General features: G+C 44.4%; 2 protein-coding genes across 3 annotated transcripts in view; one reads left to right on the top strand and one right to left on the bottom strand.

Annotated features, from left to right (window-relative positions):
* Positions 1–4,069: 4,069 nt before the first annotated feature.
* LOC117889768 (exostosin-1) overlaps positions 4,070–24,663 on the bottom strand; it is a gene marked incomplete at its 5' end in the record, with an annotated part of 63,532 nt that continues 42,938 nt past the window's right edge. The window contains 5 exons of the mRNA XM_034794230.1: positions 4,070–7,260; positions 7,349–7,665; positions 7,739–8,062; positions 8,132–8,282; positions 8,342–8,445. Coding sequence (XP_034650121.1) covers positions 7,152–7,260; positions 7,349–7,665; positions 7,739–8,062; positions 8,132–8,282; positions 8,342–8,445 — 1,005 coding nt within the window. The remainder of the gene's footprint in view (positions 7,261–7,348; positions 7,666–7,738; positions 8,063–8,131; positions 8,283–8,341; positions 8,446–24,663) is intronic.
* Positions 15,612–19,983, top strand: LOC117889767 (lamin-C). 2 transcript variants are annotated; one of them, XM_034794229.1, is made up of 4 exons: positions 15,612–16,189; positions 18,291–18,885; positions 18,951–19,759; positions 19,828–19,948. In XM_034794229.1, the coding sequence occupies exons 1-4, from the start codon at positions 15,789–15,791 to the stop codon at positions 19,946–19,948; spliced, it is 1,926 nt and encodes a 641-aa protein (XP_034650120.1). In that variant the 5' UTR covers positions 15,612–15,788. The 2 variants fall into 2 exon arrangements, with proteins under 2 accessions (XP_034650120.1, XP_034650119.1); XM_034794228.1 differs by having other exon boundaries at positions 15,614–16,189; positions 18,951–19,676; positions 19,828–19,983.

The raw sequence follows: 24,663 nt of genomic DNA, 5'->3' as shown, positions 1-24,663 counted from the left end.
TTATCTATTTTAATTAGTTTAAAATATAATTTTGTTGTTGATATACGCAGATTACCAGCAGCGACCGCCAACCAGCAGCGACGACGGGGCAGCCCTCCGTCAAAGGCCAATCTGCCATTGGCTCCTCCATCCAGCATCCTCCATTCTGCATCCTGCAACCCGTTGCCAGAGCGATGTGCATAATTTCCAGTTAATTACGGGTCTACAAAATGCACATTTAAATGGTCGCTGTGCCGCTGCCTCTGTTCGTTCGCCTTTGGCGGCTTAATCAATTTATGTTTGCCCATGTGGTGGCGGCACAGAGCGGTGCAGGGCAGGTCGATGTTCAATTATAACAAATGGCAGCGTTGGCCCACTTTGGTCATTGTGTTTGTCCCTGCACGTTGGCCATAAACAAATTAACGTTGATGCTGGCCCATAAAAACAACGCCAAAGGCTGATGGAACGCGGACAGCACTCGGTCATCTTTGGTCAGCTCGGCTGGTGATTAAATAATACGCTATTCGAATATATATGCGCTCTCTGCTATAAATAACAAGTGCAGAGTACCACTAAGCCTCGATCAGGAGCGCAGGAAACATTCAAGCTTCCCCAAATATTTTCCATTTTGGCACACCCTAATTTGTGTTCATTGTTGGTGCACATTCGGCATTTCCCCTGAAGCCACTTCCACTTGTGTTTCCAAATTAATGAAGTTTGACGCTTCGATGCAGTTTTGTGGTCCTTGACAGCATTTAATGACAACACAGATGTGCGGGGACAACGCCTACATAATGAGTGTATCATCGATACTGGTGGATCCTTCTTGATTGATGCGTTGAAATGGACTTTAATGCACTTTCAATCCCATGTGGGTTAATGTGTCGCTCATTTAATGGAGATTTGTACACTCTGAGAAGAAAATACAACTTTAAAGACTTCCAACCATTTGTAATTACTAAAATTCGGAATGCATTTTTGGTGTGTTTTCCCTTTGTGCAGCATACTGGCGGTAGCCTGCTTCCGCCCTGTTGAACCCCGTTGACACTGTCAAGGTTTTTTGTTTGTATTCTTTTTTTGGGAAGCCCCCATGTAGGACATTGCAGGATGATGGTTTGATGCATTGTGTAGTGCAGTGCGAAACGCTCTATGTGCAGGCAAACAAAGCAACCGCCGAGTGGAGTGCTGCCCGTTCCATTCCCCCCACTATTCCCCACACATGGCTTCCAGTCTTATTTCGCGCTACATTATTTTGCATTAATTAGAAAGTGGGCCATGTTCAAGCATGTTCCCCCCACGCCACCTTCCTTTTGCATGCTCGAGTCCGTTAAGTGCTTCCAACTTGTGTGTGGCGTCGTCGCGTCGCTGCAGGCATAAACAAAATGGCTGCCGCTGCAGCTGGCACTCGCGTTTGCCTTCGCGCTGTTTGTCTGCAGAACCGTTAAATTAGGCTTAAAGCAGCAAATAACACAACAAAAAAACACAAAGAACAAAAAGCCACCAGAACCGCAACAAGTTTTGTGCATTGTTTTGTTAAATGCCAAACGCACAACTGCTGGCCTGGACTCGTGCTCATTGCTGTTGTTTCTGCTAATTACGCCGTTACACCAGCAGACACCCGGGCCACTGCCACTACAACTGCAACTCTCTCCTCTCTCAGACGAGGAACTGGACTCATTTTGCCCAAATCATATGTAACAATAGAACAATGCAATTTAATGAATTAATAATTAAAATATTGACCACTAAACGAATGCAACTTATTTAAAAAGTATTATATATAATTATAAATCCTTTGATTGCATTTACATTTAATTAAATGTAGAAAGTTTTTCGACAAATTCTCTTTCTTAATGAGAGTGAATCAACCTCCTGCGGGAATGAATTGGCTAAAAGAGAACCATTTCAAAAATATGTCAGATCTCCCAGCTAATTGTCATTCGATATCCTGACTTTGCTGTCTATGCCAAAAATCCCCAAAATTGTGCAAACATTTGTCGGTGCGAGCTCTGGGAAATGCGATGCAGGGACAAAAATCACACAAATAGATGCAGCAGCCACAGATGCGATGCCATGGAAACCATCCAGCCCGGGAGTGCATTTCTCTGTGCTCCCTGCTCTGGCCTCTGCCAGAGAGCTAAAAACTTTTCCAGGAATTTCATTTAAGAGGACAGGGCATAATCGAAACGGCAGGAGCAGCAGCAGGAGCAAGAGCAGGAGCAGGAGCAGGAGCAACAAACAATTGGCTTTTACTGAAATGAAATTTAATAAAGAAGTTTTCAATATGTTTTGGCAATATGTAAACAATAAACTCGCTCCGAACAAAACACAATAAAAAATCATAAATATTTTTATTACTAAAATGAAACAAAAGCCAAACTTTCGTAGACTTGCAAGGCTCTGGAGCCCAGAGTGTCCTCTTTGCTACACACTCGTAAATATTGTTGCATTGTGGCAGTCCTGCAGCTGCCAGGCTCAGCACTCTGAAAATATTTGTATAAATTGTTTCACAAATTGTGTTTCTATTTAAATTCTCTTTGTGTGCGCAATGCCTGACTTGTGGCACCCGTCCTTTATGACGAATTTATTGAAGCTACATTTATTATCGGAAAAAGGTTGAACCGAGAGTTAAATGTCGCAACAATATGTAGCCTTTGGTCAGCAGCAGCCGCAGCAGCTTGCTCCGACAGTTGGGTCTGGCAAATTCGAAATTGTGCTCCGCATTTCTGGAGGCTTTTTCGTACATTCTCTTGGAAGCTTGTCAGGTGTTAAGCCAAACTGACTGTGACATTGATATACAGAGCTTTAAATTGGTTGGACTATCGACGAAATGGCGGACGAAATTGCCATGGACTGCATACTCGTGCGGCAGTTTTTGCATGTGGTTCGAGTGTTTTAAACATTGAGCTTTATGACAAACGTCAGGCAGAGAGACAGCGGCGGCAACTAGAGGAAAAAACTACTTCCTCTAAGTTAAGAAAACTAGAAACATGGATAAGCATTTTACGGCAATGAAATTTGGCGCTCGCTCAAAAGTTGCGCGCTAATTCCGTTAGCAAACTTTCGGCTCAACTTTTGCTCAAGGTGTCATTTCGGGGAATGTGCCACGTGGTGGCTGCCTCCTCGGAGGTGAGTGTCTACTGGAGCTTGTCGAATAGAAAACACATTAGCTGCATAATTTAGGGGGAGAAAGACAGACAGAGGTTGAGTTTCAGTTAAATTTTTATTCAAAAATCACATTTGTTGTTTGCCATAAATACGTAGGTAGATATACATGTATATATATATGTATGTGTGTATGTATGTATTTTATATACTTCCGCTGCGATGCTTTGCCAATATTATATGTTAATATGCGCATAGGATCTTCCTTTTCGTTATGTACATTAATTCATGCGAGTGTCTGGGTGTGTTTCTGTGTGGCTGTGGTTGTGGCTGTGGCTGTGTGGCTTTGAAGCTTTAACAATCTTCACTAGGCAATAGGTTTAAGCACATTTATTATATGTATTTACTTGCATTTATCTCTCATGTTTTCAACATTGTTTTGTTTTTATTTCCTGTACAAATAGATGGCCAGATTCCGTGCAAATACTCGTAATTCGATGCACGGCCGGGGAGATCTCATATGTGAATTTACAGAAACAAAAACAAGATTCAATTAATTTACACTCGATAATCGCCAGCAGCGCATTTAAACTGATTTGAATATGCTCGACAATGGACTGGAATGGGAATGGGAATGCTGGGTATTGGCTATCATTCTTAAGCTCAGATATGTGTTCATTGAGACATGGCCTGCACAGATATAAGATATAAGATTTGGGATATAATTAGGTGTATTTATGTGTACTCTTAACAAAGGGAATTTAGTTTACAAATATCATTGCCTATTTCCATTGCCCTTAATTTTCTTACTTTATTGTCAGTCATGTCCAGCCCGGGGCCTTGCAATGGGAGAAATCCTGCTCATGCCACGTTAGACAGGATTTTCATTCAATCTTCAACGTTAATTGAAAGCGGGCAGAAAAACTCATTCGATTGAATTTCAGTGGACAATTGTTTTTGAATGAATAATTTGTCATTTCTTTTCCAATTTCATAAATCGATTGCCCGCAACGACCGACTGCTCCAAATGCACCCATTCAAATGGCCATTAACGTTGCGAGCTCCCCACTCTGCTACACTCCCTGCTTTCTCTTTATTCCCATGTCGCTTACGAAAGCTGCGTAAATCTGCATATAAAGCACCGAAGAAAAACCCAGGCGAACTTTTTCAAAGCACATGGGATTGCCTTTTCGTGCAGTTAAATGCGGCAAAATAATTCATTATGCACAATTATCTTCATAACGTACATACAGACATTTATGGGGAAAACCAACAACGGGATGAGGGCTGAGGGTAGGTTGATTGGTGGAGGGATTGCATAGGGCGAGGATATACATATTTATGTACACATTCTATGCTATGGGAGGCCATGCATACATAGTCCAATCAATCGTATCACAACATTCATATTCATATTCATGTTCATTCATATTTGTATTCCCCTTCCATTGGGTTTAAGTTTAATGCTTTTATGCAATAAGTTTGATTACCGTTCAGTAGGCATTAATTACTTTAATTTACGTTAATTGTATTGTTATTGTTGAACGGCCTTTTGAATGGTTTCTTCTTGTTGGCCTTTTTCTCGGTTTTTTGTTTGTTTCTTCTGTTTTTTCTTTTGTTTCTTTGTGTGGGCGGGGCGGGTCGAGGAGCCTTTTTGCATATTTTTGGTCGTGTTTGTTTTGTCTTGGTTTTGTTTTGGTTTTGTGTTTTTTTGTTGTATGTCTCCAAAGTTTCCATTTGATTTAGTTCTATCATTTAAGTTTGTATAAAAAGTGCATTTGTCTGTTGTTCTGTGTGTCCGTTTGCCTGCTAGTTTGTTGTGTCAAATACAAAAATTACAAATACAAATACAATTATACATACATATACTCGAGTTATAATACAAATATGTGTGTGTGTGTGTTACAGGCAGATACAAAAAATAAAACACACTGTACAAAAATCTCTGGTTTCTCCTCCCTCAGTTCCACATTTCTCAGATTGTGTGTGTTTGTGTGTGTTTTTATGGATGCATTTATGCATGTGTGTGGTGTATCCGTGTGGTGCACATCCTTCGCCTTGGGCCACTCACGCACATTCAGATTGGAATGCATCTGGCATATATTCGTTTATCTGGCATTTCTGAGTATTATTGTTATTCGCAGTCAACGGCAAAAATGTTTGATTTATGTGAATGCGGATGGGAATTGCATTTGTCGTTTGTCCGTCTCTCCGTCAGCCTCTCTATCTGTTTCTGACATGCACACATACACACACACACGGACACGGACACGCACACATACACATGCATCCTCAGATATAGTGACATATGTATGTATATGTATGTACATATTACCGATAAGCATATTTGACTGTTAAATGCGAAACAATTTTGCCGTTTGGCAGTCAAGAGTTTTTCGAGTTTTGGGCATTTGGCATTTTATATACGATTTCATTTCAATTTAGTGCGAAGAACCAGCGCGAAAAGATGGATGGGACATTTAATCAGAGTGCTGGCGATTTAAGCCATTACCAAATAGAATCTAGAGACCAGAAAAACGTTAGTTATTGATTGGCTAAAACATTTCATACTGCCTGAAACTGGTTCATTCGCAATGGATTTATTTCAAATATTTGCCGATTTCCCTTTACCATTATTATTATATTTAGCACCACCAAATTGTGGTGTTCATCTCATGCCCAACCCAACTCGCTTTGATATGTTGAAGCACTCCTCTCCGATTATTGCCCTGCGCACATAAAAAATGGAAATAATAATAAAATAATAATAGAATATTTAAATAAAAACTGTACAAATTGTTCATATGCATTTCGTGTATATTTTGTGGTAAAAAATATTTTTATATATTGTAGAAAGAGATATACTTTTGATATAGTATAGATTGGGCTTAAAGTAACAAAATCTCTCTCGTATCATCTCTTCTTTTCTCGTCTCAACTCATCTGATATGCGAGTGTGTTTAAAAAAAAGTGATTGCATCTTGATAGATAGCTAAATGGCCACGAATTATAAACTAAAAGCTGAGTTGTCCAAATAAGAATTGCACATAACAAAGTGGAAATGAAAAAGCTATTAAAAATACCTTAAACTTAATATTGCTAATCTATGCTAGGAGTAGGACACTCCTCCTCCTGCTGCTCTGGCTTTTGTGCACACTTGGCTGAATGGCTGCTCGAAGAGCTCATCCTACTTATTTGACATTGAATTTACATTGGATTCGGGCACTATGCATTAAGGAATTGGATGGAGCCTCGAGTTTGGAACTGAAACTGAGCGGCGGTTGCACACACACATTTACATGGATAATCACTAGATAGCTAGCTATAGCTATGGCTATACGTACATACAGAGTGTGGCAACAACGTGGCGACATACTACATATTGTACATTTATGTATGTACGAATACAATACAAACATTTACATACAAATAGAAAACTCAACGCGCACACGGTACAAAAAAGTCGGCTACTTACGCAACTATACATACAGATATATATATAGAAATACAGTTATAGAGTTATACACATAATACACATATAGAAAAAGTTCATGTCTAGCAGCTTTTGGCTAATTTGAAATTAGCGAAAAAAGATGGCAAAATCGACTGCGACTGCGACCGCGACTGCAACAGCTGCTGCTCCTGTTCCTGTTCCCTCTGACAGTTTCACAACTACATAGCTAATCGTATCGTATTTAGAGTCCTATAATATATACACACACTGCTGTTACATATACATACATAACTGTATAACTGCAGCGTCGAATGCTTCTACACTGATGTACACAAAAAGCATACATTTACATACATACTACATACATCCGGCTGCTGTTGCTGCTGTTGTTGCTGCTGCTGCTGCTGCGGATCCTAACTAACTTCACGTCTCGTATCGATCTCTCGTTTCGCTACTAATAATAATTAACATAGTTTTTGCATACAGCATTAATTTCTTCTAAGTGGCTATGAGTGTGTGTGTGTGTGTGTTACTCTGTTTGTGTATGTGTGTGTGTGGTGTATATGTATTCAGTACTATTAACGCTTGTAGCTATTGCCAGTATTCACATAACGCTAGCTGCCAACCAACTCAATCTGGCGATATTTTTTGCGCAAATTTGAAACTGGATCACGATACAGCATGGGATCCATACGCAAATTGGAACGTATCAGCGGCATGTAGCTATAAAAAAACGAAAAGAAAAATAACAAGAAATCATAATAAACATTAGCATATGTGGCATTGTGTTTATGATTGTTGGGACACTCACCCAAACACTGCTGCAAAGGTATTCAGACAGCTCTGGCGCTGTATAAAATGATCGGGATCATTCCAGGGTGAGCGGCCCGTCTCGCGATCCTTGTAGCCCTTGCGCTGCGTCACTTTAATCGGCGGTTTTCTGGTCACATGCGAGACCAGCAGGTTCATTAGGATATCCTCGCAGTTGGAAGACTGCTGTACAGTCTTTAGTAGCAGCAACGACAGCCAGTTGGTGTACAAGTAGTTGTAATAGCGGTGGTAGAAGGCCGCCCCCGTCAGCACAATCGAGTAGTAGTTCGTCCACTTGGACGTGTAACCCCAAGCGTTCTGCAATCAATGGATTGTTGATGAGACAATGACTCCGACCCCCAAGTGCGCAATGCACAAAGTGCAAACTAACCTTGGAGTCATCCCAGAAGTGTGCCCTCGCCGGATAGCCCACAATGCGCTCCGGGAAATCCCGCCACACGGTGTAGGCAAAGTCCAGTTCATCCGTATTGAGTATGGCATCCTCGTCCAGCGACAGCACAGCGTCTGTTTGTATCTCGTCGTAGGGCACGAATCGTTGCGATATGCTCGGTCGTTCCTCAGTCGTTTGGGCCGTTGGCCCAGCTCCACTCCGTGTGTTTCCCCCCAGGGCAACCACATGCAGGGGTATGTGATAGGTGGGGGGCCAACGCTTCTTCAATGGCAATGGACGATCAGCCGCCCACAGCACAAGAATCTAAGCAGCAAATTTACGAGATGTTTAAAGATCTTTGCGGGGTTGAGGGCTTATATTAGAAATACTTACACGATCCACAAATTGGCTCTTCGTTATGGTCTTCACCAGCTTGTAGAGTGCCGCATTTGGGCCCATGGCGGCTCCTATTTGCACATATATGACGGCCGTGTAGTTGTGCCGCGGCTCCGCGCCCATCGAATTGAGCATGAAAGGCATAAATCTGTGGATTATCGAAGGGAGTTAAGCCTGCGAATGGACGCGGATAATGTATTTGCTAACCTTGAACTGTCGGCAAAGGTGGGCAGCGTGAGCAGGGCGCCGGGTGAGCTGTTCCACACCAGACTGCTGCGCACCGGATAGTCCGGCAAGCGTTCGCGAATGATCTGCAAGAGAATGGGAGAGTGGATGAGCTAATGGCTGTTTAATGGCTTATCGATATGCCAAAGTGATGATTGCCAATTGATTGCCTAATGAGCAGTGGCAAAGGCAGCTGCAGCAGCCACGGGTAGGTGCGCAGCCGGAGTGAAGTGCACTCCATGAGGAAGGGGAAAATTGCGTTTTGAAGAGCCACCGACTGCCAATCCCAAATGACTCTATTCCTTCTCTGTTTGTCTATGTCTCTGTCTGTCGGCTGGTCGGTCTGTCTTGTGGTCCGCACTTGAGTGCGATAATTCAATGGGCCTGTGAGCTGTTGCCTAATTTTCCGCTTGGCACAGATAATGGTCTGCTCGCCCTTCATCTCCCTCAGCTACGTGTACATGGCGGAGGCGTTACCACAGCTTCCGCTGCGCAACGGAAGGAACACGGCAACCTCGGCGAGGCGGAAGCTCGTTCGCCACTCATTATCAAGTGCTCGACAAAGGGGGGCGAAGTTCTGTGGAGGGGCTCGGCTCCAATCTCTCCCCTGGCATCCATCGCGTGTCATTAATGGCGCGTTAATTTGTCGCTCAATGCGCGGCTACGCCTTAAAGTATGCCAAGCCAAATTAGTTATGCACAGGAGCCGCAAGTCGCACGTTGAAGTCAAAGTCCCTCCCAGTCTGTATTGGTTTTGGCGCTCGCTCTGGCTTCCTTGTGACTGAGCTTGAATGGAATTATAATTGTAAGGCGCGTCCCGAAGCTGAGCCAACACCAGGAGGTTGTGGCGCTGAGTCTCTTCTTAATCTTGAGCTGCACAGCACCGCGGAAGCCACACAGGCTTCTGGCAAGCACTCTCGAGAAAATTTAACTGAAGATCCAACGAGATTTAAGTGCTCTTAAACTTGTACCAAATGTTGGGTTAACTTCAACAACCGCATGAGAAACTGGCCCTTCTTTATAATTTATGGGTCTAAGGGCCATTAGTTTATTTGTTTCTGCTGTGCTCCATCGTCTATCTCCTTCGCCCTCGCTGTTTTCTTTTTTTCCAATTTTTTCCTTCTTGTTTGCATTCATCAGCTGCCACATAACTCAGCCCCTCCGCCGTGGCCGGCTCGTTAGACGCATTCCACTACCCACAACCCACATTCCACATTGCACCTTCCGTTGCCGATGCAGCTACAGCAAACAAATTCAACTGGAATGTCGGGTCGGGGCTGACGATCCCTCGAATGGCTTCTTGTCTGGCTGGGCGCGTGTCTCGAGTGCCTGCTTTACATTTTGTAATTATAATTCCCTTCTCTGGCGCCTCGCTTTTTTATCTGCACACAGACGGGGGTATAATGATTTGTAAATGTGTAAAGCAGGACACCGAGACAAACATCTCGTAACATGACTATGCATAGTTCCACTAGCAGCAGCACATTCGCCTTTTGAGTCCGTCTTCTTATGGGACATGTCTCCGAATGTTTCCGAATACGTCGTAGTAACCATGATCGCACCTTGCAAGGGTATCCAAAACTTCGGCATCTCCTTCTTCTTTCGGCTTCTGTTTCACCCACTTCTCCTCGCTCAGCACGCTCTCTCCCTCTCCCTCTCTCTCTTCCTCTGTGTGTATTTCTGCATAGAAATCGCACAACTAGCGCGAGCAGCGTCGCGCGTGTTTATTTACCGTTTCCTTTAGCGCTAAGTACGTGTGTGGGAATATGTTCCTGTCCCCCCGGTCGCCCCCCCTGTCATGTATGCATCTGTGTTTGCCAGCCTGCGACATAATTAAGTAAATCTCTTGCTGTTGACGCTGCAGCATAATTGAGAGCGCAGCCGGGAAGGAAACGGCCGCCTGCCTATGATTCAATTATGCGCATTGCCGATGTGTGCATATTTATGTAGATGTGTGTGTAGGCCTGGCTCAGACGGGCAACCCACTATCTCGCTCTCATCTGTCTGCCTGTTTTGGCCACATTTTAATTGGACAACAAAGTGGATTTAATACACTTAAAGTCGGCCAAAGCGCAAGGAGAATATCTGAGTTGCGTGGCAAATATTCAACCGATTTGCTTCGCTGCAAATGTCATGTGCATTTCTTTGCCACTGGTTTCGCCCCAAACCCAATTTGGATGCCAGCCAGCAGACTTATCGCAGCTGCAACAGAACACCAACAGCAACAAACACTGAACGAGTTTTTGGCACTACTTAGCGAGAGCCAAGCAGAGATGTGTATATGTGTAGAGAGAGCGTGCCACCCACAGGAAATCAGCCAAAACTTCATATCCGTTTCGCATCAGCGATGTGGTGTGAACTGTGTGTAGTTGAGTGACGATTAAGTTGCAGGTACAACAACAACAAAAGCACACACCCACGTATGCATATATATTATTGTAGCTGCAGGGCCCCCGTGTATCCAATGGAGCGGATAATGTAAGCACATAAAACAGGTGGATGCATCCAAACATCAACGCACCACAGCCTCCATCCTGCACTTCGATTGAGAGAGCTTTGGGCCTGGAAAATGCCTTAAAGTTTTGACAGAATTGAAACTGTTGTTCGACCCACGAAATTAAATATCCCCACCCCGAGCCACTGCAATGAGTTCTTTTGAGCAGACATGAACATACGTCTGTATACACGCACACTTATTCATGCTCGTGTTACACAAACTTGCTGGAAATTAATTGCATGCGAAAGCAGAGAACTTCTTTTGCCAAGTTTCTCTCAGATGTCTTCCACACGTCTGGCTTCCACTCGTTTATGCGCAGACAGTTTTCTTGATCCGGGTTTTTGCACTTGCTTCGCTGCAATTTTAATTAAATCGCTCTTCAAATCAGTCTTCTACAAAAAAGGACTACAGATTAGAGCATTCGAGTTGGGCAAAAGGGAAACTTGGTAAAGGTACGCTGCAGATTTGTTGTTTGATTGTTTCCTTGAAATTACTTCGAGGTAGATGAATTCATTTGGCAAATTACTATCTGAGGTTCTTGTTTGAAGATATTTCCAATGGTTTTTCGCAAACGGAGAATGTTTCCCACTCGAATTTCCTGCTCTTCTCTATGCCCAAATGAAGACGAGAGCATCTGCTATTTTTCTTAGCATACTTTTCGGGTAAAGCCACTTCCACACTTTCATGTGAGGGGGGGGGTGCTGCAACAGCAGCTGCATACATAAAATACTCCCTCTTAGCCAGGCCAAAAGCTACACTCAGTGGCACCCAAAACACTTCAATGCAGGCCAAAGACTTGGAGGCGGGATGAGGGTTCTGTAGAACACAAACATGAAATTAACTTATGCAAGTAGCAAAAGAGAGACAGCAGAGAATGCGAGTGAGGGAGAAAAAAAGAGAGAGAGAGAACGGATGTTAAAATGATATGCAAATGCTCTCCACTAACTTTTCGCCATACAACTTTATTTGCTTAAAAATTAAGAAACGTCAAACTTGTCTCCCAAGAACATGCAGCAGGACATGGAAGTGCAAAGAAATTTAACAATAAATGCCAGAAAGAAAGGCGTGGTAGATCGTCTGATTATGTAATTATCCGAAACGAATACATTTTGGTAAGATTTTCGTATACTGACACAAGATTTGGATACAAAATGTGACAATCAAATTAATAAAAATTTTGATATTTCATCGAATTTTTTTCTTGAAAAAATTATATTTAATTCTTCGTGTTTTTGATGCTTCCTTCCCACTCTATATGTAAGCATGTTTATAATTATCAAAGATTACCAGAAAAACTGTACACACGACCACTTGCCGTATGCGCAATAAGTGTTAAACATCATCCATCAATTCCATTAAGAAACTCCACCAAACTGTTATTAATTAAAATGTGCCAAGTGCCACAAAAAAGCGGAGGCAATGCAAACAAATATTATTTCTATAGAACGTAAAAAAGCATCAACAAAAAGTGAATATTATTGTTTCGCGCTTTTCGGGAAACGGCAACAAATTTTGCTAACCGAGAGGCAAACTCAGTTGGCATTCAATTTTGTTTTAATTGTTCGTGTTTCTGTTGTCGTACATTTTGTTCTCATTTTTATTTCAGGCGATTTGAAATTGTTGTGCAAATGTTAATTAAGTGGCAGTTGTGCCGAAAGCGAGAATTGAATAATGAAGCACAGCAATTCAAATATACTTAGATTCAAGTTAAGCGAATTATTTTGCAAAAATATTACAATTCAACCGAATGATGTCCTTTGATTTTTGACACATTTCACCTTGCACAAGGTTCTCTCTTGTCCTTTAATATTTTGTTGTTTGCTAGACCTCATCATAATATGCTTGATCGTTGCCTATTTCGTTCATTCATCTTATGGCGTTGTTTGCCATGACTTCACGAAACTTTAAGCTGACGATGATGTCATTATTGTTGGCAAACTTCGTTTGTCGCTGTCATCGCTCCCCGAACAACCAAAATAATGAACGACAACAGCAACAGCAGAGGCAGAGGCAGCAGCAGAAACATCAACAAGCGTACGGGGAGTTGAAGTTGTGAAGCGGCTTTTGACAAATTCGTTAAACAACCGAAAATAAAATCCAACAAAATGACAAAAATATACAAAGGAATACGTACAGCAGAGTCAAACAAGTTTAGACTACAGAGCGAAACAGCGAGGGCTAGATGTGCAAATAGAAAGAGGAAAAGAGACAGGAGATAGACTTAAATTTATTTTTCAGTCTGTGAAAATATTTTGCAAACACATATTTGCGAGTAGTTTTGCTCTGTATAATTCGAACATTGATAGCTGCAGGGGCAAGACACCAATAAAGACAGCCTGCAGATAAAATGTATGTTACAGAACAAGAATAAATACTGAATAAATATTTATGCTAAAAGTTGACACAAATCAACAACCAAACAGGACCCCAGGGGTTCTTTCCTGTTTATTTATTTGTCGTTGTTTCTTTTAGTTTTATCAAAAATCATTCAGATGAATCATGAATCAAAACGAAAAGGAAATATACCCTATGCAACAGCTCTTCTAATTGCGACTGATACGCGTTTGAGCGAGTCATTTGAGACGACTCTTAAAGAATATCTACACCAGTAAAGTGTTGAGTGTAAAAGTTGCGGAAAAGAAGCTTTACTGCAGGAACCTTAACACAAAACCATCTTAAAGTAAAGTTTTGTTAGATTCGATTTGATACCAAAAAGGTATGATGTAAAGGGCATCCCTTCGACCCAATTGTGGGGTTTTAAAGCGAACTTGTACCAGCTGGGGCACTGGGGAAAAAGGAAGCTTTAAATAACAGATAAAGGTATTTTCTTATTACGAAATTCAATTAGAGCAGGCAAACAATTTTCCACATGAGACTTTCAGATGAAAAGTTCCGTTACTCCCAAGCTCATTTCTCACAGGGCACTGGAATAATTCTTATCAATTTGTAATCGTTATCCCCCCGCGTGTAATTCATCAAGCGACAAATTGACGTGGCACAAGAGAAATACTTAGCAATGGAATGGAATGGAGACATCCGAATGCCAAGACGCGGAAAGCGAAACAAAAAGCGAGTCGCAAAGATTACTTGGAGAGGAAAAACAAAGACAGAAAAACCATTTAACATCGGTTTAGGTTCTGGCGGCGCACGTTTTTGGGTACACAATTGGGCACGTTAATTAAATCTAATTAGCTCTCTAAAGAGCTGCGGAAGCGGGAGTTGGTTAAGCTGAAAAGATGGAGTGTCCAAAGCATTAAAGAAATACTCAAATTTATTCATATGCGAATGAGGAAAATGGACAAACAAACGGCATGACTAAAAATAATTTGGTGACGTCACCGAGAAGGGGCTACTTTTTGGAGGTCAGTGTATGTTCAACATGCTCGTATGTACATATACATACATATGTACCTCCTTCAGTTTTTCGTTCTTCTTTCTTACTCTGGGTTTCTTCTTTGGTTCTGTTGTTGCCATTCCGTTTTAGTTTGGGTGACGTCACAGGCGTGCACATTGCATGACAAGTTCACATATTTTCTGCTCTCTCTTCGCTTCGTTGTAGCAGAAGCGTGAGAGAATCCAAAAGCTCCCATGGCTATCTCTCTCTTGCTCGCTCTCACTTATCGCATATGAAGGTAATCTCGTGGGTAAAATAAAATTGTTGTTTTGCCGGCTATTTACTTTTGCAAATAAAAGCTAGAAAACGCAAAATAAAATGAGAGATAGAGGCAGAAAAATGTGAAGCCAAAAGCTAACTAACTAACTATCCATCCCGCTCTGTCTCTGGTTATTTATTATTATGACTGTTGGCATTCCTGCCACTTCGTCGCTCACCCTCTCTCGATACCCATAGAAGCAGTCGATGTCAATAAATATTCCAGCTATGACAAGTTGACATTACACTGAGGCAACCACCCCCGCCCGCCTGCGCCTGCTGTTTTGTGTACGAATTATGGGTGGGCGCCAGTCCCTAGTGGAATTTCATAATTTGGGACACGTTGGTCCCGATTTGGGCCATAATTGACCTGCGGCTGTTCAATACAATGGACGTAGCCACATCGATAGTTTGCTAGGCAAATTAAGTGGAATTGATGATGTGGGACTGCATTGTGGTCTACTCCCCAGCAATAAGGGCTATTAATTAGTGCAAATAATGTAATGAAAATGCAGGTGGCACGTAGCACAGACTACATATGTATATTGGTTAGTCAAAATCTGAAAGCGCTCCGAAAATAAACCATTATCACATTGCAGAGCGCCTCCATTGGCATCTCTATTGATTTAATGTCACGCACGAAAATTGCGTCGTTCAATAACCTTGAATGGGAATTGCCATTGAAGAATGGAATGGAGTGCAGTGCAAAAACCTATGGTTCCCCCATCCGCCAAGGGATAGAAGAGGTGCCGCCGGCAAAATGTAATTGTGTTTGGTCTGGTTGGTTTCGTATGTGGTTGCGTGCTGCTTTTGGTTTCTATTTGCGGCTCCAGCAAACACAAACAGCTGTACATCAAAGACAGAAATGCGAATAGAAAGGCGAAACAGAGGAGGCGAAGAAAGCGAAACAATAATAACAACAAAGCCAAAAGGTGAGAGCAATCGACTGGCAGACAGAGAGAGAGAGAGAGAGAGAGAGAGAGAGAGAGAGAGCGAGCACACATTCATGTTTTTTCTATGCGGTTTCAACAGCGACGACTAATTCCGTCGATGATGGCCGAGAGACATCGACATCGGCACTCGTTCGGCGCCGCTCGGGGCCCAGTCGGCACAGTCAAAATTCAGCAGTCCAAGCAAACGGACGTACAAGCCAAGAAAAACAAAAGCAAAAAAAGAAACTCTAAGCAGAAAGTGGAATAACAGAGTGGAGATTGCACAAGATTAGCGCCACTTAACGTACTTAATAACGTTCCTCGCCGCAAACACCCAAAAGCCTTCAAAATGTCCGCTCGCCGCGTCACCCTCAACACACGCGTCTCGCGCGCCTCCACCTCTACGCCGGTGGGTGGAGCATCCACCTCCTCGCGTTTGGGGGCCACCAGTCCCACTTCGCCCACGCGCACCACTCGCATCCAGGAGAAGGAGGAGCTGCAGCATCTGAACGATCGCCTGGCCTGTTACATCGATCGCATGCGCAATCTGGAGAACGAGAACAGTCGCCTCACACAGGAGCTGCATCTCTCCCAGGACACCGTCAACAGGGAGACCTCCAACCTGAAGGCCGTCTACGAGAAGGAGCTGGCCGCCGCCCGCAAGCTGCTCGACGAAACGGCCAAGGAGAAGGCCAAACTGGAGATCGATATCAAGCGTTTGTGGGAGGAGAACGACGACTTGAAGCCCAGGTAATAACCGCAGAGGTGGGGCATTGAGTGGGCAGGAAGGGGGCCTCACTGCGTATTATCAGCCAGTGATGTCATGGCTTGTGTACTGTGCGACAGAGCGAGAGAGGCGTATAGCCAGAGCGAGGCCGATGATGTCATGCCAAAGCACATTTCAAAAGCGCCGCACCGCACATGGCAGCGCAACGTCTCTCACGCGCTCTCTCTCTCACGCGCTCTCTCTCAATTTCTTTATCGCTGGCTGTCATCTATCTGCCTTCACTTTGCTTATGGAGTGCTCTAGAACTCTCTACACATTTTATGCAAATCAAATGGGTCGATGGATTGCACTATGGAGTACCTGTTGGTCTTATCCCCTTATCCCCTTATTCGGAATGTAATAGTTATCAGATTGGGACTTGGTTTGTGTTATATGCAGAGGTAGTGGCTATGTGTATAGTTTCAATTAACATGTATTCAATGGAAGTACATTTAGAAAATAACTATTCGATATACCCCTTTCCACTTAGATTGCAAGGTATGCCCCAACAATACACAGCGTCTTAAAGCTCAATGGAAGGTTACAAGACCGAATGTCTTTCGATTATGATGTCATAGTCCCGCACGCAGTTTCCCAAAACATTCACGTAATACCGGTTCGGGCACCCTGGTGCTCTGGTGTGATGTCAACAAATGTAGATTTTCCATTTTCGAGGTTTCCGTTTCGCGTCGTTTGCGTTTTGCGTTATCGGGCAATATTTATTTTTGGTATTTAGTGGCCGTGCAATGTGTGCGGGCCCAAAGCCTTTTTAATACGTATTAGCCACCAGATTGTTGTCTGTGTTTGCCAGCTGATAATGAAGTTCGGTGCCAGAGGGAAGGGAAAATACTCATATGTGGAGATAAATATTGGTCGAAACCCGAGTTAGTGGGCCTTTGGTTTTTGAGGTGTGTCACAAAAATGTTGCAAAATGAAACGAACCACTAACAGAAATTGGATATTGCACAGAGAATACGATTAGATATGAGAAGGTGATTCCAAAGATAGCAGAGCCAAAGTATTTCCAGATTCTCAAATTTATTTTTTAAAACTAAAACATTTTCCCGAAAATTCCACCAAAAATATATTTATTGCACGTATTTCAAAAATTCCTCTAGCCAGCGGGCGAAAGGGTGGAAAGGAAATGGAACTTCAACATGCACAGAAAAACTACAATAATCCAACGTAATACCAAACAGAAAAAATCGAATGTAACAGGGAAAAAGTAGAGCAGAAGCAACACAACCTTGAATCTATTTTGTTGCCATGTTTACGAGCAGTATTCCCTCCCCAATTTTACACCATTATTTTCCTTGATTAGCTGCGGAAATTGTTTATATCTGCGCGGAGAGGCGGGGATCTGTGCATAGAACCAAAACAGAAAGCAAAACCGCGTTAAATCAAATGGGAGACTGAAGGCTGACCGGGGTCTGCCTGAAAAGGTATTGCATTCATTTATAAAGTATTTTTTGTAATAATTAAATGCATGCATTTAATTTAAATTAAAATATGTCGAAATGCCAATTACTGCGTCCTATATCAAGTCATAAAAAACGTGCCGACCACGTTTTCGGAACATATTCTGGGGATTATGTGTGGAATTTTTCGTGGATATTTTCGTAGGGCAATAAATAAGTTTTGTTTTTTAGCTAAATAGTATTTCAAATAAAAGAACGTGCTATAAATCAATGGCAGAGAGAGAGGGAGGGTGGGGTAGGGGGAGCCAAAAGAGGTGGTCAGAAATAGCCAAGGGGCTGGCTACTTTATGCTAATGGCATGTGACGCTTGCCAGCTCTCAAGGCAAGCAAATAGCGACGAAATATAAAAAATGGAAGATGGAGATCGTTGAACGGGTTTCCAAGCTAATTTCGAATTTGGATACATCTAATGAATAATGCATATATTTGGGGAGAGAGCTAAAGAGAGCGAGAGAGAGAGCGAGGCGAGTAGCATTGAGTGAGCTTTTTGTTAGAGGGGGAATGGGAATGGGAATGTGAGTCAATTAAGTGACGTCATACATCGAGCACATGTACATAAATGAACGCATGAATAATCTTTAATCGTTTTTCTTTTCCCCCCACACAGACTCGAGAAGAAGACGAAGGAGGCCAATGTGGCGGAGAACAATGCCCGCCTCTATGAATCTCGGTACAACGAAGTGAATGGCAAATACAACCAGGCCCTGGCCGATCGCAAGAAGTTCGAGGATCAGTTGAAGGAGGTCACTCTCGAGAATGAGCGCCTGCGCCGCCAGTTGGACGATCTGCGCAAGCAGCTGGAGGCCGAGACCCTCGCCAGGGTCGACCTGGAGAACCAGAACCAGAGCCTGCGCGAGGAGCTGGCCTTCAAGGATCAGGTGCACTCGCAGGAGCTGACCGAGACCCGGTCACGTCGCCAGATCGAGATCAGCGAGATCGACGGCCGTCTGTCGCGCCAGTACGAGGCGAAGCTGCAGCAATCCCTCCAGGAGCTGCGCGACCAGTACGAGGGCCAGATGCGCGTCAATCGCGAGGAGATCGAGCAGCTGTACGACAACGAGATCCAGAACCTGAAGGCCGCCGTCTCCAGGGCTGCCCAGGGATCGGCCCACGCCACCGAGGAGGTCCGTCTCATGCGCACCAAGATCGACGGCCTCAATGGCAAGCTGCAGGACCTGGAGACCACCAATGCTGGTCTGAATGTAAGTTCTGCCGACAGTTTAGTCAATTTGTTCGATTTCTAATTCGGAAATCTCTCTTTCTGTAGGCTCGCATCAGGGAGCTGGAGAACCTCCTGGACACGGAGAGGCAGCGCCACAACCAGTACATTGCCTCGCTGGAGGCCGAGCTGCAGCGCATGCGCGACGAGATGGCCCACCAGCTGCAGGAGTACCAGGATCTGATGGACATCAAGGTGTCCCTGGACCTCGAGATTGCCGCCTACGACAAGTTGCTGTGCGGCGAGGAGCGTCGCCTCAACATCGAGTCCCCCGGCCGCCCCGGCACCGACTCGGGCATCTCCAGCAGCAATGGCACCCATCTGAGTGCCAGCGGTGGCTCGCGATCGGGACGCGTCACACCCAGCGGCCGTCGCTCGGCCACGCCTGGAATCTCCGGCTCGACTGCCGTCAAGCGGCGCCGCACGGTGATCGACGAGAGCGAGGACCGCACACTGTCCGAGTACTCGGTGAATGCCGCCGCCAAGGGTGACCTGGAGATCATTGAGGCCGACGTCGAGGGACGGTTCATCAAGCTGCACAACAAGGGCACCGAGGAGATCAATCTCACTGGCTGGCAGCTGACCCGCATCGCCGGTGACGAGGAGCTGGCCTTCAAGTTCTCGCGCGGCTCGAAGGTGCTGGGTGGAGCCAGTGTAACCATTTGGTCTGTGGATGCCGGCACCGCCCACGATCCCCCAAACAATTTGGTGATGAAGAAGAAGTGGCCGGTGGCCACCTCGATGCGCTCCGTCCTGGCCAACGCCGACAAAGAGGTGAGAGTCTTGTCGATATACAACACGTGCGCCACTTGCGACATCTGCCGCCCCTGCAGACATCTCGAGTTTGTGCTCGACCAGTACGCAAAACCCTCTACCCTCAGCCCTGTGGAATCCGTTGGCTAATTTCATTTCCTTTTGCTTTCAGGATGTTGCCAGCTACGACCGTGTCCGTGCTAACGTTTCCAGCCACGTCTCCCGGCACCGCAGCAGTGGGACGCCGAGCACAGGCTTTACCCTCGGTTCCGGAGCTGGCTCCACTGGCGTAAGAAGTCTCTTCTCCCTGCTCTTCTAAATCAAAAGATGGAACTCGAATCGGATTGGAACTGTCTGCAGCTCCAACTCAAACCCCCACACTCACCGCAGAGACTCAGAGACTCACAACAAATAAAAGAGAGGAGAAGCATCCACAACACATTGCCAGCACATTCATCCACACAGAGATCTGACAAAGGAATAGAAAACTGCTTGACATGCATATCACAACAAATGTACAACAGAAATTAACTTTTCGGGCACCCACTGCGTGCCTCTTTGACGGGGGACTCTACCCCACAATGGACATAATCTAAGTTTGTCGTCCACTCTATATGTTTCCTATGCTTAAGTAATGAACATAATCCCTGACTCTATATGTTATGTTTACGCTTAAGTAATGATTTTGCATTTTGGTTAAAGTTAAAACACACACACAAATATATAATATAAATGTTGAAAGAAAAAACAAAAGCAACCAAACAGAACGAGAAAATCAATTAACGAGTGGGCCAACGAAACTATCTTCTGGCGGGGCTGGCCAGGCAGCAGCCTAATCGGCTTAGAGCAAAATGGAAGGATTTGGTAGTCCAACAAACTTCTTGAGCTGCTGTCGCGGCATATTCTGCTATCTCACCAAGGCACAGGCCCGGGCCCGGGCACAGGCACTGCCACTGGACCCGTCCTGGCCATAATGGACAGGTAAGTGCTGGAAATTAGCTGCACCAAGGCCGCACGAGAAGCCAGTCATCGCCAGCTGCCTGACGGAGCTGTTGTGGAAGCGGAAAGTGGCCCAAACAGAATGTCAGCTATAAAAGTTTAGCAACTTTACAACTCGAACGTAAATTGGGTCGGATCCCTGGAAAGAGTCCAACAAAATGCAGCTGCAGCTGCAATTGCAGGCAGCACCAAAAGAGCGGCAAAAAGATGCCACAAAATTTTAAGTATCCTCTGCAGAAATAGGAGAAAAATATCTATAAATAATTATATATTCTCTTGTTTGAAGCTTTGGTTCTCTGAGTGAAATTCAGACTAATATCGGTGCATTTTTTTACCCATTTCGCACCACTGTGTGTGACTTTGGTGCTGCCTTTAAACTTAAACTGAAAGGTATTAGCATCAGCTTCAGCTTCAGGAGCTACTGCAGCAACAACAAGAAGTTTAAATTGGCTTATCTATTGCTCAGAAATTTCTTGCAGTGCATGAGCACCACTGAGACAACTTAGCGGCGCTTGAGTGAGTGCACGATTGAATGCGATGACTAGGAACAGCCCAAAGAGCAACAGAGAGGATGAGGCCGGCACTGAGTGGAAGTGAGAGACAGCTCCGACTGCAAAGTAGTTCCACCAAGGAGAAAGTTTTTTCCCTTCTTGGCGCACGTTTGCATGCGCATAATAGGATTAGGCAAAGTAATAAGTTGTTTTTCCTTCCATTCCCACCACCTCCCATTGTAGCTCCGTCGCCGCGTTCTGCAGGTGCAGTGTCCGTGGGAGGCGCGAGTGGGTGCGGCTGTGCTTGTGTTCAGGATCTGTGTGCGTCCTAGCATGCAAATCTCGGCAAGACAGAACTGAGGGAAAAAATAGCCACCAGCAGCCCGACCCACACAGAAAAGTAAGAAACAGAAGAGCACAGGGGCAGTGGGTTTTTTTCCTACCGACAGCTGCCTGAAAGTATGCCACACATTTGGTTGCAAGCAGAAAGCCACAAGCCCAGGAAAACGCAGTGCCATAAACAAAGTGCCATAAACACATAGCCACACACACAACACACGCATGTACAGCTGTGTTCAAGATTATGGTATGTTGAATGAGACTATTTGCATATTTCTCTGATGAATTTGAGACATTTTTACGTATTTTGAAACAACAAATAATGAATTGAAAATTAATATACAAGTTGAGTAATTCTACGCCTAATAATTTAATTATTTGTATAAGCTAGAGTAGATATTTTTAGTTAATAACATACTCTAATTGTCTTGCAAATGTCAATATTTAATGCAAGTTTCCAAGGGCAAGCTGACAGCCATGAGAGCTGTTAAATGTGCCAATAAAAGCTGCCTTTCAAGTGCCAGTGACTATTATTGTGAGCGCCAATGTACTCGTACGACTGTAAAGCCATGCGTGGTATGTAAGCAGACTATTCCCGAGCAGAGTGTCCTGAGCTTTTGGCTTATTGTGGCTTATTTTGTTCTGCTGAGAATGTTTGTGGCCATTTGCGAACTTTCACTGCGGCTACCTTGTGCAACTTAAGTGCATACGCCACACGCTTATCGGTCACATCCAGCAGCACTCCCCTCGCACCCACACACCCCCATTTCCTATCAAACTTTCACATATACATACGAGTATATACATCTGTACATGTATACTTTTGGGTTTAGGCCAAGATTTGAGGCCCCCAGTTAGTTCGGTAAGTGGACTTTGAGTGACCTTTTTGTGGCGGGGATTTTGTGTGGCCGGAAGGGGCCGGAACCAGCCGCTGGCCTACCCCGATTGGGTATTGCAGATGGGCTTTCGGTCGAAAGTTCAACACACAATAAAAATATGCAAATCCTGGGGATCAGCCGCATAAAATTTCCATTTATCCATGCACACACACACACACACATACACATGCGCGGTTCCTGGCTCCTTCGTTTTTGATGAAGGGCCGCAAAAAGTTTTGCTGCGGTTTTTGCTTCAGATTCAATTCGTGATTTATTAATTAAAATAATTGAAGTAGCTGCCAAGTACCGAAAATGAGTGGAAAAAACTATTCAGAGCCGATGCTCTGGAGAATTTCAATGGAATATTAAATGTTTTCAGGTGAAGGGCTTTAAATTACACACAAATTGGGCAATATGTGCTCGTACATTCCCATGAAAAAGGCAACATCTGCAGGAGATTTAAGCGTGGAAGGAAAGATAGAGCACAGTTTGCAGAGGAGAAGCTCCTTTTGAGCTCCTGTACTTTTATTCCTATTAAATGAAAGCCCTAAAACGACAAGTGTCGACCAAAAACCAAAAGAAAAACTATCGGACAACAATGAAAGGTGCGCCACTGTCATTATGGATCATTGGTCATTGCGATGCTCCACCCGCGAGCAAACAGCCAAGCAACATAATTAGCAGGAAGCTGATGACTTACTTAGAGCCGCAAATTTCGAAATTATTCCTCCCATTTTGTAGTTTAAAAAGTGTGTTATCCGCCAGGACACAACCCGGAACCAGCGCCACTTCAGACCCCCCAGAGACAGCGACCAAAAGCACTCACTTTAAGAGAGAAAGAGAGAGAGAGACTGAGGGGGATGGAGAGCTAGCTGGCATTGTTGAGCGGGTCTAACAAACCAAATAACTGCTTAATTTGTTTTTCCGTCTAATCCGTTGCCATCTAATAACCTCGCTCCCGGTCTGTCGCTCTCTTTGTCCCTCGCTTACGCCTCCCCCCAGCTGCGTTACACTCCTCACCTTTGCTGTTTGCTTTCAGAGAGAGAGAGAGAGAGAGAGAGAGAACAAACAAAGGCAAGAGCAAAATGCTGCCGCTCCTTTTGTTGTGTGTGTTTCTCAGTTTGTTGACTTGAATGGACCGTCTGGGGATGAAGGGGGTTAAAAGAGACCCAAAAAAACTGACACCGGCTGGTCGGTGGGTTCACATTCGGTTGAACGCCCACCGGAAGAAAGGCCAGACACAAAGAGAGAGACAGAGAGGCGGCAGAAATTATTTGCGTACTCTTCATACACTTCGAGAGGGTATGGCGCGATTTCTATAAACAAAAACCCAAAGCGGTGAACCTCTATTAACTTCTAGATAGAAACAAAGCCCTAGAAATGTGCCTAGTGCTCATGATAGATTCTCTGGCTTTAGCGCAAATCCAATGCAAGTCTGATATCAGCCAAGAGCCTTTTAAGCGCTGGATCTGCTAGGGTATCTACGGCGGCGACCTGCGAGAGTGACAATTTCTTGTCTTGTTTGTGTTAATGTGGTTGTAGTTTTGTGTGTGTACGTGAGTGCGTGTGTGCCTGCCAAGAGGCTTAAAAGCGTTCCGGGCTTGTTTATGCCTAAATCAATTTGCTGCATGAACGGGTCTTAAGTGTAGGCCAAAATGGAAAAGGATTCCGCAAAGTCCCTCCCCTGCTGCTCCAGCTCCAGCTCCAGCTCCTTCTCCTTTTCATATTCATATGTACGTGTCCCAGAAGATACGATTATTAGCAACCCCCTCCGGGTCTCCCGCCTCCCAGAAACTGGGACGTGAGTGGCGTAAACAAGAAGCGGGGAGGGAAGGGACGTGGAGAGCTGGGCAACGAACGGGAAGGGAAGCCTCCTTTTGGGAAAATGTCAAAATTAATAAAAACAAATTAGAAAGGCATTTTGTGTTCCCTGCATTTGCATGCCGAGGCCTGGAATTTATGCTCCCTAGAAGTATGTATGGTGGCATCCACAAGTATTTCAAAAAGGGATGCACACACACACACACACACACAGAGTAGCAGTAGCAGCAGGAGCTTGGCTGCATGCTTGGCCATCTGCATATGCGGAATGTGGGTCAAAGGAGCCCAGAAGCAAAGCGGTTACCGTCCATTACGTGATGCACATGCCACACCTTGGCAGGTGGCCCTGCCTCTGTACCCCCTGTACCTCCCTCCTTCTGGATCTGTTTGTCTGTCTGTTCTGGCTGTGTCTGTGCGTGTCGATGCCCACAAATCATTATTTTAATCGCGAATCATAAATCAAATGCAAGCCAAGAGGAA

Source organism: Drosophila subobscura, chromosome E (assembly GCF_008121235.1).
Source record: "Drosophila subobscura isolate 14011-0131.10 chromosome E, UCBerk_Dsub_1.0, whole genome shotgun sequence".
Lineage (NCBI taxonomy): Eukaryota > Metazoa > Arthropoda > Insecta > Diptera > Drosophilidae > Drosophila > Drosophila subobscura.
The sequence above is the reverse complement of the archived record's forward strand: the minus strand, read 5'-3'. Positions and strand labels throughout refer to the sequence as shown.